Source organism: Girardinichthys multiradiatus, chromosome 18 (assembly GCF_021462225.1).
Source record: "Girardinichthys multiradiatus isolate DD_20200921_A chromosome 18, DD_fGirMul_XY1, whole genome shotgun sequence".
Classification (NCBI taxonomy): Eukaryota; Metazoa; Chordata; class Actinopteri; order Cyprinodontiformes; family Goodeidae; genus Girardinichthys; species Girardinichthys multiradiatus.
In genome coordinates, this window is record NC_061810.1 from 10,537,218 (window position 1) to 10,555,186 (window position 17,969).

General features: G+C 40.6%; 1 protein-coding gene across 7 annotated transcripts in view; it reads right to left on the reverse strand.

Annotated features, from left to right (window-relative positions):
- Positions 1-17,969, reverse strand: part of LOC124883963 (unconventional myosin-Ic-like) — a 60,758-nt gene that overhangs the window by 20,623 nt on the left and 22,166 nt on the right. For 2 of the 7 annotated variants that reach the window (XM_047391476.1, XM_047391479.1), the window contains exons 2-7: positions 5,391-5,546; positions 4,671-4,786; positions 2,803-3,001; positions 2,432-2,512; positions 1,980-2,159; positions 766-864 (exon numbers count right to left, since the gene is read on the reverse strand). In XM_047391476.1, coding sequence (XP_047247432.1) covers positions 766-864; positions 1,980-2,159; positions 2,432-2,512; positions 2,803-3,001; positions 4,671-4,786; positions 5,391-5,546 — 831 coding nt within the window. Of the gene's footprint in view, positions 1-765; positions 865-1,979; positions 2,160-2,431; positions 2,513-2,802; positions 3,002-4,670; positions 4,787-5,390; positions 5,547-6,878; positions 7,001-11,790; positions 11,906-12,088; positions 12,238-12,474; positions 12,595-12,708; positions 12,915-17,969 lie in introns of those variants that run through there. The other 5 variants (XM_047391478.1, XM_047391481.1, XM_047391480.1 and 2 more) reach the window with 5 other exon arrangements.

Consider the following 17,969-nt stretch of genomic DNA (forward strand, 5'->3'; position numbering starts at 1 on the left):
ACCTGCTGCTGACTCTCTAAGCAGCGGGAGCTGCAAGAGGAGCTTTGGAAGCAAACCCAGAGTCATGAATATGTTGGAAGACTCCCACGTTGAGCAAAAGTGACTTCTAACTAAATAATAACAGCTACACACACTGTTCTGTCTAAAAGACATCCGCAAAAAGACAAAAACGGCCTCAGGAACAACGAAGGCTCCGTCTAAGCTGATGCAATGGTTAAAAGTTCTTCTAGCTTAATTATTTTTCTTTTGCTTAATATATTTTTATTGAAAGCCTTTTTAGGTAAAAAAAAAAACACAAAAAAAGGATCATCAGCATAAAGAGGAACTTTAAGTGTAGCAGTAGTTAAATATAAAGCTTGTTCGAACTTTGTCACATAAACAGCTAGATTATATTCCCACAATGCCCACGGTCTGACACAAATAAATAAATAAATAGGAAGAGGCAAGATAAAAAGTTACTAGATGTTCTTTGAGCTCCTGTGTTGTGTTGTTTTAAGACAAGGTGTGATCTGGTTCTTTAAAGCAGGGCAAATGCAGCTCAAAAACCACAAAACAAGAGATAAAGCACACAAGTACGCAGAATACCTCAGCAATTTGGTTCAGCTACTGTTATTATTTCTTGGGTTGTGGTTGGCCTGAGGTTACATATCGAGATATTTAATACCTAGTAAGGACCAGATTATAGTTTGTCTTCTGATACAAAAAACGAACGGTAAAAAAGTGTCTGACTTTCTTTTTGCCATAATTGTATTGTTTGTTACTCACCTCCACCTCGTCATCATTAATGCCGATGACAGTCAGGGCTTTTCTCACCACCTTCCAGTCACTACGATCGCTGATGGAGCTCACTTTGGGACAGTTGCCCTGTGGGACACATCAAACAAATTAAGCAAAAATTTGGAAATCAAATGAAGAACAGATGATGTCCTAAACATGTAAGGCAGAAATTCCCAGGGCAGGTGACGTGCAAACAGTTGCTTACAGCTAAACACCTGTGTGTATGCAATGCAAACACCTACTAAGGAAAACACAGGTGGAAAGTGCTTTTGTTTAGATGATGGAGAGAGTTTGTGTGAAAGAGAGTGTTCAGCCAGTCCCTTAAGAAAGATTTGTCCTCTGAGAAAAGCCTTTCCCACTGCACTGAGCATTCTTCGCTCAGAGCCTATTAACTTGCCCCCCCCCCCACTGGGACAAAGAGGCAGACGTTCAGTACAGACTAACAGCATTAAGGGAGGTTAGAAAAACCAAATGACATTTTGCTCAAGTGGATTTAGCATGTAGCACTAAAGCTACATGCCTTCCAAAAGATTATCACATGATTAAACATATTTCATTAGGTTTTATGTGATACACAAACACCAAGTGAACATAACTGTAAAGTGGAAGGAATTTTAGTTGCTAATAATAATCTAAAATGTGCAGCATGCATTTGTATTCAGCCCAAGCGAGTCAATACTTTGTAGAACCACCTACCTCTGCAACTACAACAAGTCTTTTCGGGTACGCTCTACCTGTTTTGTACATCTAGGGTTAGGGAATTCTTGCTCATTCATATTTGCTAAATAGCTCAAACTCAGACTGGATGGAAAGCATTCTCAATTAAAGTTATGTTTGGACTTTGGCTGGGCCATTCTAACAGAACTGGTTGATCATAAGGGTTGTGCTCTAGTACTAGTATGTGAACTTCCACCTGAGTCTTAAGTCTTTCACAGCCTCTAAGTGGTTTTCTTCAACGATTGCCCTGTTTTTGCCTCTATCCATCTTTCCATCAACTCTGCCTAGCTTTGTTGTTCTTGCTGAAGAAAAGTGTCGCCCAGCATGTAGCAGCAATCACACTGTTTCAAAGTGGCAATGGTGATTTCAGGGTCATTTGAAGTGTTAAGTCTTTTTACAAGGCTCTCTATGAACACATTATGCAATGAGCGATAGTATATAGTATATAGATAGTATATACACCAGTGGAGATCTTCCACCCTCACCTTGACCAGGTACTGATAATGCTGAGTGTTTCTCTCCAGGCCGAGCCGTCTCAGCAGGTCCTCCTCTCCCCCTTCGATTATCTGATAGAAAATGTGGAAGTTTCTCTCCCCGTGGTTCTGGTGGACCACCCGGGACTTCTCCAGCAAGTAGTTGATGATGTGGCCACCGACGGGAGCTCCCTGTCGACGGGACAGAGGCCAGGTACGGAGGTGGAAAGAAGACGAGGAGAAGGAGGAAGAGGAGGATTGGGTAAGGCTGGGGTACTGAGGTGTAATAAAACATGCAGGTTCCAGAGGGATTTTGTTGTCCATGAAATATATTGTGAACTCATAAAAAAGGGGGGATGTATGGTCATAAGATGTCTTAGGTTAATCGTTCTCTCAGAAATATATTTTCAATTACTTTCTCAATATTAATGGATTTTGGAAATGTTTGACTGCTTGTTACTCACCTTGAAGTCAAACTGAATGTCCATGTACTTGCCAAAGCGGCTAGAATTGTCGTTACGCAAGGTCTTGGCATTACCAAAGGCCTGGGGGGGAAGGGAGTGGGAAGGGAGGGGAGGGAAGGATAAAACAGTAGATAAGGAAAGAGAAGGACAGGAGTGACAAGTGATGGATTATGGCATAAAGATAACAAGATAGTGCAGATGAGGGAAGGTGATAAAGATAGAAGTAGAAGAAAGAAAAAAAAAGTGAAAATGAAAAAAGAGTGAAAGATATTCACAAGGGATTGTTTAGAAATCTACTTGTACAAACTATTAAGAATTTCTCTGAGAACTAATCTCTCCTTAATTCTGTCCTAAATTCTGCGGTATCTCACCTCCAGCACTGGGTTGGACTGCAGCAGACGGTCTTTGATGGTCTGCACGTGCTCGCTGGCTGGACAGGTGACAGCGTAGTACTGCAGTATCTTCTTGGAAGCCTCTGTCTTCCCAGCACCGCTCTCCCCTGAGATCAGGATGCACTGGTCCTTCCTCTCTGTCCTCATGGAGCGGTACGCATTGTCTGACACCGCATATCTGCACAAGTGGAGGACGTCAAGTGATCGGAAGATTTGAACATGATTTATGTCTTAGAGGAAAAGAAAATGTTTCAGTTTATCCTAGGATGGTGATAGAAAGACCCTCATTCAACTTAGAAAGCCCAAAAACAGCGAAGCGCGTGTTAAAAAGCTCATAATCTGTAATATTCAGTTAAGTGTATTTAAAAGGCTCTAAGTTCACTATTTTCAGTATCAGGTGTGCTGAAGCAGAGACACATCTAAAACATGAAGGACAGTGGGGCCTGAGGACCAGGATTGAGAACCACTTCTCTATATAATACACATAGAGATGGTGAGTAATTAATACTAGCCATGCTCACATTTAAACACACAAAAGCTTTCAACTGTCATTTCCAAGGTATGTTTGTTTTTAGGCACTGGCAGCCTTTATTTTTCACATTTTTCAAAAGTAATTAGAGAGGAAACAGTGTGGCTGGGACTCAAATTCGCAACAGCTTGCATCGAGGACTAAGGCCTCTGTACATGGTTTGCACACTTAACCCCCTGCGCCACCAGTGCTGTGCCCATCTCCGCCTCTTTTAGAAATATGAATTTTTAATGACTGCTCAGATCAGGAATCAAAAACCAGCAATTGGAAATTCACAAAGCTCTTAGTGATGCATCTCTGTACCAAAGGGTCATCATCTAAGATCGGGTACCAGGAGGGAATCCCAAATATTCTGCTCCGTCATAATACTCTCCAGCTCATTTTGGGGGATCCCAAGCCATTCACAGACTAGTAGGAGCTTTGAGTCCAAATAATCCATTCGTTGAAGAGGGACCTTTCCATGTGTATTAGTTCAGTACCAAAATCAACAAATGGAATTAAAAGATTTAGAAAAACAGAAAGTGTCCACAATGAGAGTGATGTACACCATTACTGCATGATAATGTGTTAAAGAAAATATTGAGTTTGGAAAATTCATGTTTAGAATGTGTCATATGATAGCCTGTCAGAGTTGGACCATTAATCTTAAAGCCCAGAGTGAAACCCAGCTTGTAGTTACACAGCCATTCATCAGCTCTGGGATGCTATCTTCCTGGCTTTGTTATTTCAGCATGTTCTGACACATTTCTGACAGCAGACTAATTGGTGAAAGATAAAAAGCAGCAGCTGGAACGCTGCGGCACTTGTAACGGTACAGTTCGTGTTCAACACCTGAGGCTGAGCGGGGGTTGTGTACGGGTCAGAGGAATTCCCTCTTGAGGGAGGAAACCTCTTGACTGGTACCAACATTTGCTTACTTTTCATTCCAGCACCCCTCCCCCCACCCCGTCGTCTTCTAACCTCCTCTCCGTGCTGAAGCACATCTCTCTTCCTACCCCCAGGGAGAGCAAACATTTGGCCACATGCTGGAGTGCAGACAACATAAGAGCAAATGCTTGTGAAACGTTTCAGCTAGGCCACTCTGACTCTTTATAATGTGCTGAATTGTTTCACTGCGGGTCTTCGGGTTCTGTGAGGATTTAAAGGGAATTCCCTGACCATTCCTGTGGCAACCTTTCAAACAAACACTCAGCCTGCAGCCATGACGTCTTGCATGCTGACAGTTTGACTAATAGAGAAAAACACAGTGAGACCTTGTGAGCATGGCGTATGTGTATGAATATTCTGTGGCTGCATGCTGAGAGATCTGCGCACTTACATGTGTGGGGAAACTTCGTAGAAGTTGACACCACGGTATCGCTCCATGTGGTTCTTGGTGTAGATCTCCAGGTCTTTGTATGGGTTTACCGACACCAGCACAGAACCAATGTAGGTCTATGGAAAAGGGAACATAACTGTCACCACATTGCAATAAACAAAGGGTTTTTGACAACGGTTCTACGAGAAGAAAGAAAATGTCAACAAACCTGTTATGTGTGCAAATTAAGGATCTAACAATATATTTAGCTACGGAAAGAGAAAAAATAAAATAAAATAAAAAATAAAAAAATAGGAATAAATGAAATCTATTTTTTGGGTTTTCACGATTAGAATAATAATTTCAGAAATCTTAAACTGGGTTTTAAAGAACTTTAATTCGTCTTATGCTTACTTAACTGAGTGTTTGTCAGAAAATCCAACAGAATCCTCATTGGTCGACTCTGACAGCACATCTCAAGAACTACTTTATTTCTAACTTCAAAAATAAGAGTCATGAAAACAGTTATGGGCAGTCCACCTTAAAGCACTCACCTAACCCTAACCCTTCATAGTGATTGCTTAGGCTTTCTTCACCAGAAAAAGAAATAATCTGTATTTTTATATTTGCTGCGGGAGTTCATTATACCTCCTGGTAATACACCTAAAATGCCTTATTGGAGAAAACATGACACTAAAACCTCAATGAGCTCATAAATCAGGACAGGAATAAGTTACTCACGTAGATCAGGTTTTCCTTGAAGCGTTTTCGCAAGTTCTCTATGAAAGCCGCCTCGCTGGTGTAGTTTTCCAGCAGGACGAAATCCTGCACCCCCACCCGGTCTCTGGCTGTCAGGGCCGACTCCATCATCGCCCGGACCCCGTCACTCGCCGCCACCTGAAACAAGAGCAGGAAGGAATCAGCATGTTTGTTAATGAAAATTAAAATAAATACAAAGTTGGTTTCTGATGAATAAATCCAACTAATAAAAACAGAAATAGGTTGATAAGGTAATGAGCAAATAACACTATGACCTTACTGAAAGTTAACCAGCAGATGAAGAAAACGTTGCCTGTAGAACCAGAATTACAGCAGATGAAGGTAAATGGAAAGTAAACTTAAAGCCCCAACATTTAGCATTTTGTAGGAGATCAATTTTACAAAAAAAACTGTTAAATGTTGGAAGGTAATGTTGTTGGTTAAACAGCATATTCACTGTATTGTCACTTAGTATTTGCAATCTGGTCTCAGATCTTTTATTGGCATCATCTCACTTCCCTTTAATTTTTCTGTAATTACATATGTTGTCTTTTAATAGGGTCAAATGTATAATAAAGCTGCTCTTGTTCTGAAATTCTTCCAATATGCTTCTCTGACAGCAAAAACAAACAATTTGAGACTGCCCATTAATGGCCCATTAAGCTATATTCTTAAATCATGGTCAGTATATGCACTAAATGCTTACGACAGCTGATAAAACATCCACTCACTTTAAAGACACACTGTACACTGGTCAGAGGAAAAACTGTTCAAACAAGTAGAAAGAAGAGGGTGTACACTGATAAGTGCATAAAAACATGACTTCTCAGCACATATACAGGCGAGTCCAAGAGAGAAACTATTGGCCAACTCTTATGAAATAGCTATAAATTTACACCAGCTGTTTGCTCTTATATAGGGCGCTGTTTAATGATTTAACAATCTCTTCAGTTAGGTTAGGTTCAAAATTGTTTGGAAAATACTAACCCTACTCATTAACATCTAGAAAAACTATAAAATACCCTACTGCAAAACAGAACATAAATCAGCCACAAATCTCTGATCGGAGCATCTCTAGTAAGGAGGTATGGATGCTTTGACCTGTCATGTTCAATATTCCAATGATAACAACAAATCTACACAGGTTAAAATGAATAAAAGTACTTGGTAAACTGTGCTTTTATGTACACGAAAATCAACGACAAAGCACTTTAAAGGCCTCCGGTTCTCTGAAACACAAAAACAAAACAGCATTTTCTGTTTCCAGACCCTCCACGTTTTTAAGAATGTTCTGTGAGTGAACTTCCCACTTCTAAAAACGAGAGATCAAGCCTTGCCCAGATGTGGGGGGAAGTGTTTTTGTCTCAGAGTGCAAAAAGAAGTCCACCCAGGTTTCACTTAAAAAAAAAAAAAAACAGTACACAAAACAAATTTAGCATTAGAAGTGTGAAGTCAGAGCACAGCACTCACATGTCTCAGCTCATCGAGGCGTTTGCCCAGGAAGCCGTTTTCTAAAATAGTGGCTTGAGATTTCCGCATTAGATTGGACAAGTTACCGACATCCATGGTTAACATGCACTCAGCAGTACAGGGCGCAAACTAAAATAAGTTGTGTTGCAGGGAGCCAGTCTGAGGACAGGGCAGGGGTGCAAAACACGCACAGTAGCACAGCAGGTGTTGTTGTTGTGTTAGGCAGTGCAGCAGACTTCTCCCTCAGGAGACCACAATGAGGACTCGGATCGAGAAAGAGATGAGAAGGCTTTAGGGAGGAGAGAACATATTAATTAGAGCTGAGTGAGAGAAGAGGGAGAAACACAGGAGAGGGAAAAAAAAAAATCGCAGGAGAACATGATGGATGCTAGGTTATGTCTCAAGTTCAGCTCCATCACCCTGTTTAAACTCTCCTGGAAAGTTAACAGTCCTCCCAGAAATTCCAAACTGCAGCCATCTTAATACAACAGCTGGCCAATTATAATCTTGGCGGAGCAGACACACACACACCATCACTGCATCTTGTTCAGATTTCACCATAGTATGCAGAAACATGTTTGATCCCAGCTTTTGAAAAGAGTCCAAAGTGCTCAGTCAGCCTTCACGAGCTTGTGTCAGTCCGTGTCCCTGAATGGACAGTCAAACATCAGGATAACAAACCTGGCACAAACAGCAGCTCGCTGAGCCTAATAACATTAGCTAACACTGCCTGCTGCATTTGTGCTTTTTAATTAACTGAACCACTCTGTAATTTATCTTTACAGCCTCTCAAAGAGGCAAGTGGCTTGGCTGGCAGGGAGGATGGCTGTTGGAGCTGACTCACCTCTCTCCTGATGCTCATTCCAGCTTTCACTGTTGTCCCTCTTTTAGGTCAAAATCAAAGCTCAATGTCTTTAAATGGCACACATCCAGGATACAACCAATCTGATTCAATCTCCTCAGAAGAAGTTCTGACATCCTTTTTATTGTGTGTTGACATGTAACTTTATCTCTGCTCTGTTTGGACAATGTGAGCTCTGGTGACCTATTGTTTCACACAGAAAACAGCAGATGTGTGTGTGTGTGTCTGTGTGTGTGTGTGTCGTTACAGTCGTGTGTTTAAAGATCCTTGTGATCAGTCATCACTTTGACACTTTTAATTTGCTCTTCTCACCTCCCAGTAAAGACAATGTGAGGTATCAGGTATTGTAGTTTGGGGAGAGAACTTCTATGTTCCCTCAGCTATTTTAAAGGTTTGGATTTTTGAATCTAACCAAGGATCTGTTCCTGTAGCTGGAAACACGACTTCCTCCTCTGAGGATTCGTCCTGGGAAAGACTGAGCTGACTGAGCAGAGCGGGCGTTTTAGCACAATGGGAAGGAAGTATTTATTGTAGAAAAATTTACATTGATTAACATATATTGCTATGCTTTAAAACTGGACAGTCTATGCATAGTGGGTGACATATTTCCATACGCTCCCCTTGTCTTCACCTTTAAACACATCTCATTAACATTTACTCCTTGTTCAGACTGTTCCACTCGCCCCGTTACTTCATTGTTTCCCAGTTTTTCTTTCACTGTTTGGCTTTCCTGAGGGTACTATGGACCTCCACCCGGTTTCAGGAACACGCGGCGTACGTGCCTGCCCAAAACATGTCGTCATGTTTTCCAAATCATGTTCAGCAAACAAAGCAGCTCGGAGGCAGGTTAGAGGGAGGAGAGCTGTAAAGGTGCCCCTCTTCTGAGATGGTTGATTGTTTGAATCGTTATGGTTCAGATAGAAATATCTTAACATCAGTTGGACAGATTGAAGTGATCTACTGTTATTATTACCACTACTGTGTCACTGTTCCAACATTAAGCACTTCTTAGCACTGATTGCCCACTGATCTATACTATATGTTCATGTACATTACATTAAAACCGTAGTTAAACAGGCCAAAACACCTTTGTCTATAAAGTAAAAAAAAGCATTGCCTTCTAAAGGTGCAATTTATGTGCAGTAAAATTACTGTAAATGGATAATCTACTTTGCGCTTTGAGTGCCTTGTTGCTGAAAAGCGCTATATAAATAAACTTGACTTGACTTGTTGCAGCTTTGCAGCTCCATAAATTCGGGAGAATCAGTAGAAAAGCATAAAAAAATTATGATACAAGTTAAGTGGCCGAAAGCCAGATTCATCTTTTTAAAATGTAGTATAAGGAAAGCTTTCCTAACAGTACATTTTATACAAATATGCCAAACTGCATTTGTTTTGTTGTTTGTCTGGAAGACATTGATGGTTATGTAGCGCTTGTCTAGCCATACCAACCACTGAAGATGCTTTGCACTAGAGTCACATCCAGCCATTCACACTCTCAAAACACTCACACATTCACATACCAATACACGGATCAGTAGGCAGGTTGGGGTTAAGTGCCTTGCCCATAGGCTAAGCGACATAAGACAGGAGGAAGCTGGACTCGAACCCACAACTTTCCAACTACTCTCCCCGCTGAGCCACAGTCGCCTAGATAGGATGGTTATTAAAGTTTATCACTGCAGGTTCAATGCATCAGATAAAAAAAATTGCCTTGCTAAAGTATTAACAGTCCTGGAACTTTCTCACATTTTGTCGGCTTACAACTGCAAACTTCTATGTATTTTATTGGAATCTTTTTGCGACAGTCAAACACAAAGACATGCATAATTATAAACTGGAAGGAAAGGGATCAACAGCTTTTAAAAAACTTTTTAAGAGAAGGGGAAGTCTGAAGCAGAGTTAGGTTATAAAACAATATTTCAGATTTTAAACAACTCAAGGATCAAAGCCCAATCAGTGATTCGGAAATCCATCGAATTTAGCACAACTGTAAATAGAGGTGCACGATATATCAGGAAGACATGTAATTACGATACAGTCAGATTATTGGCATGTATCCGATGCAAGGTTCCTTGAAATATTATATACACCAAAATATTAAATCCCTTTAGTACTTTGTGATAACATCACACACATTGATATTGATGTGAGCAAGAGTAATATGATAACTCTGGAGGAGCTGTAGAGATCCACAGTTCAGGTGGGAGAATCCTTCAACAGGACAACTATTAGTTGTGAACTCCAAACACAAATCTAATTCCTTATGGAAGAGTGGCAAAACGTAAGCCACTGTTGAAAGAAAGCCATAATTTGGAGATTGCCGCAAGCCATGTAGGCAACACAAAAAACACATTGAAGCACGTGCCAAGGGTAACACTGCTTATTACCCTGAACATATCAACCCCATGGTGAAACATGGTGATGGCAGAATCATGCTGTGGGGATTTTGTTTTCTTCACCAGAGACAAGAAAGCTAGTCAGAGTTGATGGGAAGATGGATGGAGCTAAATACAGAGCAGTCCTGGAAGAAAACCTGTTAGAGGCAGCAGAGTTGGGACTGGAGCGGAGGTTCACCTTTCAACAAGACAACAACCCTAAATACACAGCCAGAGCTACAACTGAAAGGTCAATACGCATGCATACCCCAATTTTACAATTATGCTCTCTATTGTGTTGATCTATCCATAAAATTCCAAAAAAAATGCATTGAAGTTTAGAGTTGTAACATGATGAAATGTGAAAAAGTTTAAGAGTTAGGAATAGTTTTGCAAGACACAGTATATTTGAACATCATGGCTAGATACTCTCCAATAATTGTTGTAGTGTACAGTAAGGCTCTGAAAAAAGATCAGGTTTCAGTGCATGTCAGCCAACTGGAATACAATGTTTAAGAATGTAAAAAACACATAACATATGCATGTGAAAATTAAAGTAAAGCCACAAATAGTGTTACCCAAAAAGCAATGCTGAGCAGTTGGTTTTGCTGGGATCACAAGTCAACCACAGGATCTTATAAACAAGGAAGCGGTTAAAAAAGACACTACAAAGATCTGTTGCAGAGCATCCAATCATCCATGGTCTAGCCAGGCTTGTGTGAATGTGTTGTAAAGAATATTCCACAAGCCTATACAGGTAAATCTGTCAATGCTCGAAGCGTTCTCCCACTGCTCACATGCTCAGCATTCAAGCCTGCTGATTTTTGATTTTTTCAGTATTATTACCATGGCGACCCACCTCCAACAAGTTTAAATCTCTCTCCACACAGAGCAAAACTGCTCTGCAGAGCAGTCAGACAGGTAGAATGAGCTATCTGCTGCAAAAATTAAGCCAACCACCTGAGGGCATGTGGGTTAAAAAACATCACCAGCTGCTGAAATGCTCCCACGTTTTTGCTACAAAACTGATTCTAAGCAACTCCCGTTTTTTCTTCATTCTTATTAAAACCTGGTGTACCGTTGATCGCGTTTATTTTAGCCTTCTTAGAGGAGTGAAACCAGAACAAGTACATGGAAATAAAATGATCTCCCAGAAGTAAAAGGTATCAGTTCTAAAGCGGTGGCACTGTGGTGCAAAGCAGAAACATTTTGTGTGTTGCCATTTGTTTTCTACTGCAAATACTGCCAGAAAACAATATGAAAAGGGGTGGGGGTCTCCTCAATGCATTTGTAATCCAGTGTTGTTAGCTAACAATCAAAAAAACAAGGCAACTCAAGAACTGCTTCCTTTCTTACTTCAAAATAAGAGCTTCTAACATGAAGGAATTTACTTACTTCAAACAAGGTCACTGACAGTAACTAAATAGTGCTTCATAAAAAACAAAAATTACTTTGATGAGAAATAATGTGGTGTTTTGAAATCACAAGACCTCCTGCCACACCCCTGCAAAACACTGAAGCTCTACTTTCCTGAAACTTTAACCTTTAAAAGAATATGTTCCACTCCTATAAAATGAAAGGACAGTCACTTTTAACCTACAAGTTACCAATTATAGGCATGAGTGAAGAAATATTTATCATTCATACAATCCACAAGAAGCCACTAACTTACCTGACCCCAACGATACTCCATGGAGAGAGGCTTTGTGGCTTTCATATTATTACTTTTTACTTCCAGCCAGATTACATGCCCGTCCAGAGCAAATAAAAGCTTTCCACAACTAAAGTTTGTTGCAGTCAACAAAGTGACAGCCGAGGAAACTCTGAAGAGAGTGAGACAATCCCAGTATCAACCACTTTCTCAGCTGAAGTCAAATGCCTTGCAGGCAACAATGACAAGTGTGTCAAGAATTTCATGGTGTAATATGCAACTCTGGCATGTGTCAGCTATCTGTCTTGCACATACATACCCTGCTGCAGGCTCAGAGAAGACTTCTGATATGGCTGGAATCCCTATGGATGTTCAGAAATGTGCTAAAACACGAAAGAAGTCCTGACCCACAATATCCCAAGTAAAAAGCAGTTAGAATCTGCTTCACATTGACACACTGACTCTTAGGTTCAGTGAATGCCCAAGAATGCAGCACAGCTACGCAAAGCAACTGTGTGACTGCCTCGCCCTGGGGCACTGCAAACACACACACGTAGACACACTCTTAGGTGAGGACACTCCCTTGCAGATATCAAATAGATCAAACATCAGTGTAACAAGTATAATGCAAGAAGTCTAAAGATGCTGAGAGGGCATAAACTTAAAATATACAGAACAGGTGAGCAACAAGTTACCTCTGCTCACCTGTGTCAGTCAAGTCCAAGATTGCACCATCAAGATTGCCTCACGATCGGAAGCACAGTGTGGGAACTCATAGAAAATTTAGTTGACAAGTCAGACCAAAGTAACTCCCATCCTAGAGATACGTTCTTAACCATTATTCTTAACTGAAAACCAACAAGTCCAAAACTGACTCTTTTGTGATCAATGTCCTGAATTAATCGCATCTAGAACACCACCCCCACCCCTCCTTCTTACCAAAGGTCTGTACTTCATGGCTCCTGCCCAGCTCTCCTGTGATGTGGACAGGCTTATGCTCCTTCCCACTGCTCTGACAGTCCGGGCTGTCAGGAATGTGGCCTCCAAAGCTGCGTCAGGACCACAATTTAACCGAGAGTTTGTTTTTAGAAGTTCTCCCTGCCGTCCTGTTAGGCAGCTGCCATGGCTTCTCCTCTTACTGCTGCACACAGACTCTGAGTGCACACCTCACTCTGCCTCCGCTTACTCCCACCACATTTGCCCAGCCTTTCCCTCCCTTTGGAGGAAACAGTCCCTGTGTTTTTGTGACACAGAAACCCCCTCCTTTCTTTCTGTGATTATTTTCTCTATCGTCCCCTCCTCAATCCAATGGACACCTAGACTCAAGGGAGAAATAAATGGAGTGCATGCTCCTTCCAAGGCAGAGTGCACATCTTTTTATTGTGTGCACAAACATCTGGCCTTTACCACCACTGGAGAGAAGAATGAGAGGGAAAAAAGCTGCATGCTGATGCCACTGTGGTGGGGTGTGTGTGTGTGTGTGTGTGTGTGTGTGTGTGCGCGTGTGTGTGTTTGCGTGCACGCATCCAAAAACTGAAACGTGTTCTCCTGCTCTTTATGTTCCTCGCCTCCAGTTAAGATTTTCTACTAGCAGAATTATGGATGCTGTTTGCTACATTTAGCAAACAAACATCTCATATACACACATGTAAAATTAGTATCATTCGGTCCATCCTATTATGCAGAGTGTAATTTGTCCCGATCAGTGTAACATGAACACAAACATACCCGGTCGCTGAAGATCAAAGGTCTCTGTGGTCTAATGCATCTGCTTGTTAACACTAATAACATCTGACAAGTTACAGGCAAGGGGCGTGTGCTACACTGAACAGAGGCAAGTTTTCAATACACTTACTGGAGTGGTGTTTTTTGTACGCTTAGAGCACCAGACAGGTTGTTGAGCTGCTACTACTATGGATGTATAGGTAGAGTTAGGTAGGAAATATTAGATATGTAGTTCCTTAAATATCCTAAAAAAGATAAATGAATAAATAAAAAAACTAAAAATTCTTAGCTGATGCCAGTGAACTGGCATTAATGTCTATGGAGGAGATGTGAAACAATATTTTTAGGAAACTGGCTCTATAGGGAAAAGGTCGATAAACAAACCTTGGATTTTGGAGTGTACCACAAACCGAGACTCAACATTTTGAAAATGTTTTGGTCATCGCCCCACCTCCAACTCGCAAACCTACTAAATGGAGGTGGAGACTCGAGCCACCAGACTTGCACTCAAGTCACAATTTTAATGACTTGAGAGTTGGCTTGGTGAAATCACAGAAGAATTTAAACTTAAGTTGGATTTTCACACAGGTGACTTATGACCTCACTTGGGGTTATTGACTTGAAAATACTTGGTATGTTGCACTAAACTGAAAGTGAAAAAAATGTGTGTACCTAATACATTTCTTGTATTATCTTTATTGCCAGGCAGTTTACAACATTTTTAAACCTGTTTAAACTAACTACCCAGAATCCCAAGATCTTTAACAACATACAACTAGGCTTCAGAAGGTAAAGAGATATACGTTATCTTACTAAAAACCAGTCAGAGAACAATGTTAATTAATTAATTTAATTTAATTTCCCTTTGGGATTAATAAAATATTTTTGAATTGAATTGAATGTTCCCTAAGGTCATTTTATTTGTTTACATAAATTTCCAGGACATCAATAAGAAAATATTTGCAGCATGTAAAACACACAGGCTGAAAATTACTTAAAGGCAAGAACATGTAAATTTCTCTGTTATTCATAGTAACGCAAAGATTGATGAGACAAGACTAATACAGATTGTTGTTGCCTGCTACCATTTGCAAGAATGAGCAACTGCAAAACTGTTTTCTTTGATTTGACCACAGGACTTGGCTTGCTTTTCCTTACTCTCTAAGCTGAGGTAAACATCTCCTGAAGCAGCTTTATGAAAGAACCAATCATCAGCAACCTCACACCAGGAGAACCGATTAAAGCAGTCTAGTCTAAGCTGCAACAGGCAACGAGCAGCCTGTTCAAAGAGAGGAGCGGCAGCAGTAAAAGCCAGGTTTTATAGACCTCATTAAGATGCCTTGCTTCTTGCTGGTGGATCTGAGAAAAAGATTCTGATCCAAAGAATTAGCACCTATTTGTTTTGCATCATCTTTGTCTCAACATCTCACCCACATGACTTTTTTAATGAGTCTTGATATTTTTACATTATGAGAGCACTTATTAAAAAGGAGTGAGCAGAGAGAGATGAAAATGGGGAGAAGAATACAGAGAATTTGTAAAGAGAGGTTTCTGTTTCTCTCAGAACATTTCATTTTACTTCAGTCGACTTTGGCAAGGGGTAAAGTCTTCCTCAATGTCATCTTATTCATGCTTCTAATTAATTTACCTGAAGGTGCTCAGCCCAAGACCAAAGACTAAGTCTCTTTAGAAAGCACAAAGGCTCTTTTCAACACTGGTAAACTGAGCAAAAGATTCAGTGCCCATTTGCCTTCACAACTCTTGACAGCAGCCAATAATACCTCACCATTACATAATTCTTACAAATGGAATAAGTATGTAATGGTCATCAACACACAAAGGTGAGTTTTAAGTCTTGTCTAACAGTCCTATAGGGGCATAGGACGATCCACTGGTAAAATGCACACTTTAGGTGCCTTAGCTCTATAATGGCCTCTGCTGGTCATCTCATGCTGTGTCGCCCATGCAGACAAGTTAGCTGAAATGTATGAAATAACCCTCTACATGTGTGCTCAGTGGTGGTAAGAGCCAAAAAACCCTAGATACAGGTTACCCTGCACCCTTTGTCTTTGCCAGTTTCATCTGATGCCCCCCCCATTACCAGTACATTCACATCCTCTGCTGCAGGAATATGAGTAATGGTTTCCAGATGCTCTCACTCTCTCCCTTTATGTGTGTCTCACTCTCCCCGCAGTGTGAGAACACAGTGGTCAGATAGACGGAAGCGAACACTGATACAACTCAAGATAGCGGCTCACTCTTGTATCACACTTAACACATCGTACAACTTTCATTTGTTCGTTCCTGCGACCTCTCATCTCCAGCTCCAGCCACTTCTGACAGAGCTGTGCGGACTGAAAAGGTGTGTGTCTGTCTGTGTTTTTCATGCTGAGGCAGCATTTTTGAGCTAAGCTGTAAGAGAGGAGGGACTGTATCTGACCACCACTATCTCACCCTGCTCTTAGGCTTAGACTCATATGTCCTTGATAATATCTCAGCAAAGGTTGGCACTAGAGGGAACAAGCCTTCACCTATACAAGGAGTGTATTCGCTATGAATTTACTATATGTATTTTATGACTATCAGTGTATAAATGATGAGGCATACAGCCAGTAAGGGACTATAAATCCATGGAAACAACACAAACATTGGTTTATACCTGCCATTTGATCCAGGGTGGATCATTTTAACCACAGGCTTTGATACCTATCCATCCACTTTACAAACAAAACTTTGGTCACTTTGGGGTTAATTATTACAGGATTTACTTTGGTCCTGGTGTGCATTTGTGTGTGTCCTTCCTTCAAGCAAAGCCCTAGCTCTGATTTGTATTCAAATATAGACACATTACTTTAGGAGAAAAAAACTGACCCTGCTGTGTTTTTGGCTGTGTAAAACAGTACTTCAATCTGACTTTTTTCAGGCCGATGCATGTGATATCATCTCTGTGGGAAATCAGAAATGAGAGCTTGAATTTCCCCTCAAGCTCCATGCCTCGCTCTCCTCATGACATAAATTCTTATTTCCTGTTGCACTTCCTGTTTAAAGTTCGCTCAGAATTAACTTGGATATAAATAAATTTCAGTTCTCTTTGCAATGCCTCCTCAATAAAACTAACTCTGGCTTGGAATACTATGTAAATATGATACACACTGCTGTCATATTTAGTAGCTGCTAATGCCAGACTGTGCTTATGTCAATCACTGGCCAATATGAAGATTTATCTGCTTCAAGGTGTCCTTTTACCAGATAGTGCATAGTGAATATATAATGGGGAGTAATATTTCCAAACCAAAATTACTCTATGCGATCTCATCATCAATTCATTCAGAAATGAACACACAATTAGTGTGTGACTAAAAATGATCTAAAGCATTTAGTTGACTGTATATAAAAGTGTTAGAAGGCATGAGGATGGATAAAAAGCATTTGATATGCATCACTCAATATAACCAAACTAACAGTTGTAGAAGTTGGGTCCTTCTTGCTTGTACTGGAAGTAAGAAAGAACGTAGCAACCAAGTGCTGCTGATCAAATGCATTGAATAACTGATCACTAGGAAGTCAAAGTACCAAAAAGCTTATACAGACCTGCAAACAGGAGCATCTAAAAAAACTAGAATATAGTGATGAAGTTCAATATTCCATCCATCAATATATTGTCTGTAACCGCTTATCTGTGCAGGGTCGCGGGAGAACTGGTGCCCATGTCCAGCGGTCATTGGGTGAAAGGTGGCGAACACCCTGTACAGGTTGGCAGTCTATCTCAAGGCAACACAGAGACATACAGGATAATCATGCACTCACTCCTAGTGGCAATTTAGAAAAGACCAGTTAACCTAACAGCCAGATTTTTGGGAGGAAGCCGGAGTAACTGGTAAGAACCCATGCATGCAAGAACATGCAAACCCCCTGCTGCAAAACAACAGTGCTACCAACTGCGCCACTGTGCAGCCCGTTTAAGAAAACTCAAAATTCCGTGTCTCAGAAAATTTTAATGTTGTGAAAAGGTTAAAAACTGGAACCTCGTGGTGTTGCACACTAATCAGCTAATTAACTCAAAACACTTGCAGCGGTTTCCTGACCCCATAAATTGTCTCTTCCTCAGCAAAACCACAAGCCTCCCTGCCACGCCGCATTGATGCCGTAATTCATGCAAAAGGAGACCCAACCAAGCTTTGCAGAGAAATGAACAGAAGCCTGACATTTCTGTTTAAAATATATTTTTTAACTGATCTTATGTAACTGAATTTTGGCTTTTCATTCTCTGTAAGCCATAATCATCAAAATTACAAGAAATTAAGGCTTGAAATATACTTTGTGTGATGAATCTATATATGAGTTTCACTTTTGGAAACTTAACTTTTTCATGATATTCAAATTTTTTTTAGATGAACCTGCAAATTCATTGACAAATGTGATGTCATATATTGTAGTTTTCTTGCTTTTATAAAGCTCCATTCATCTTCCCATCA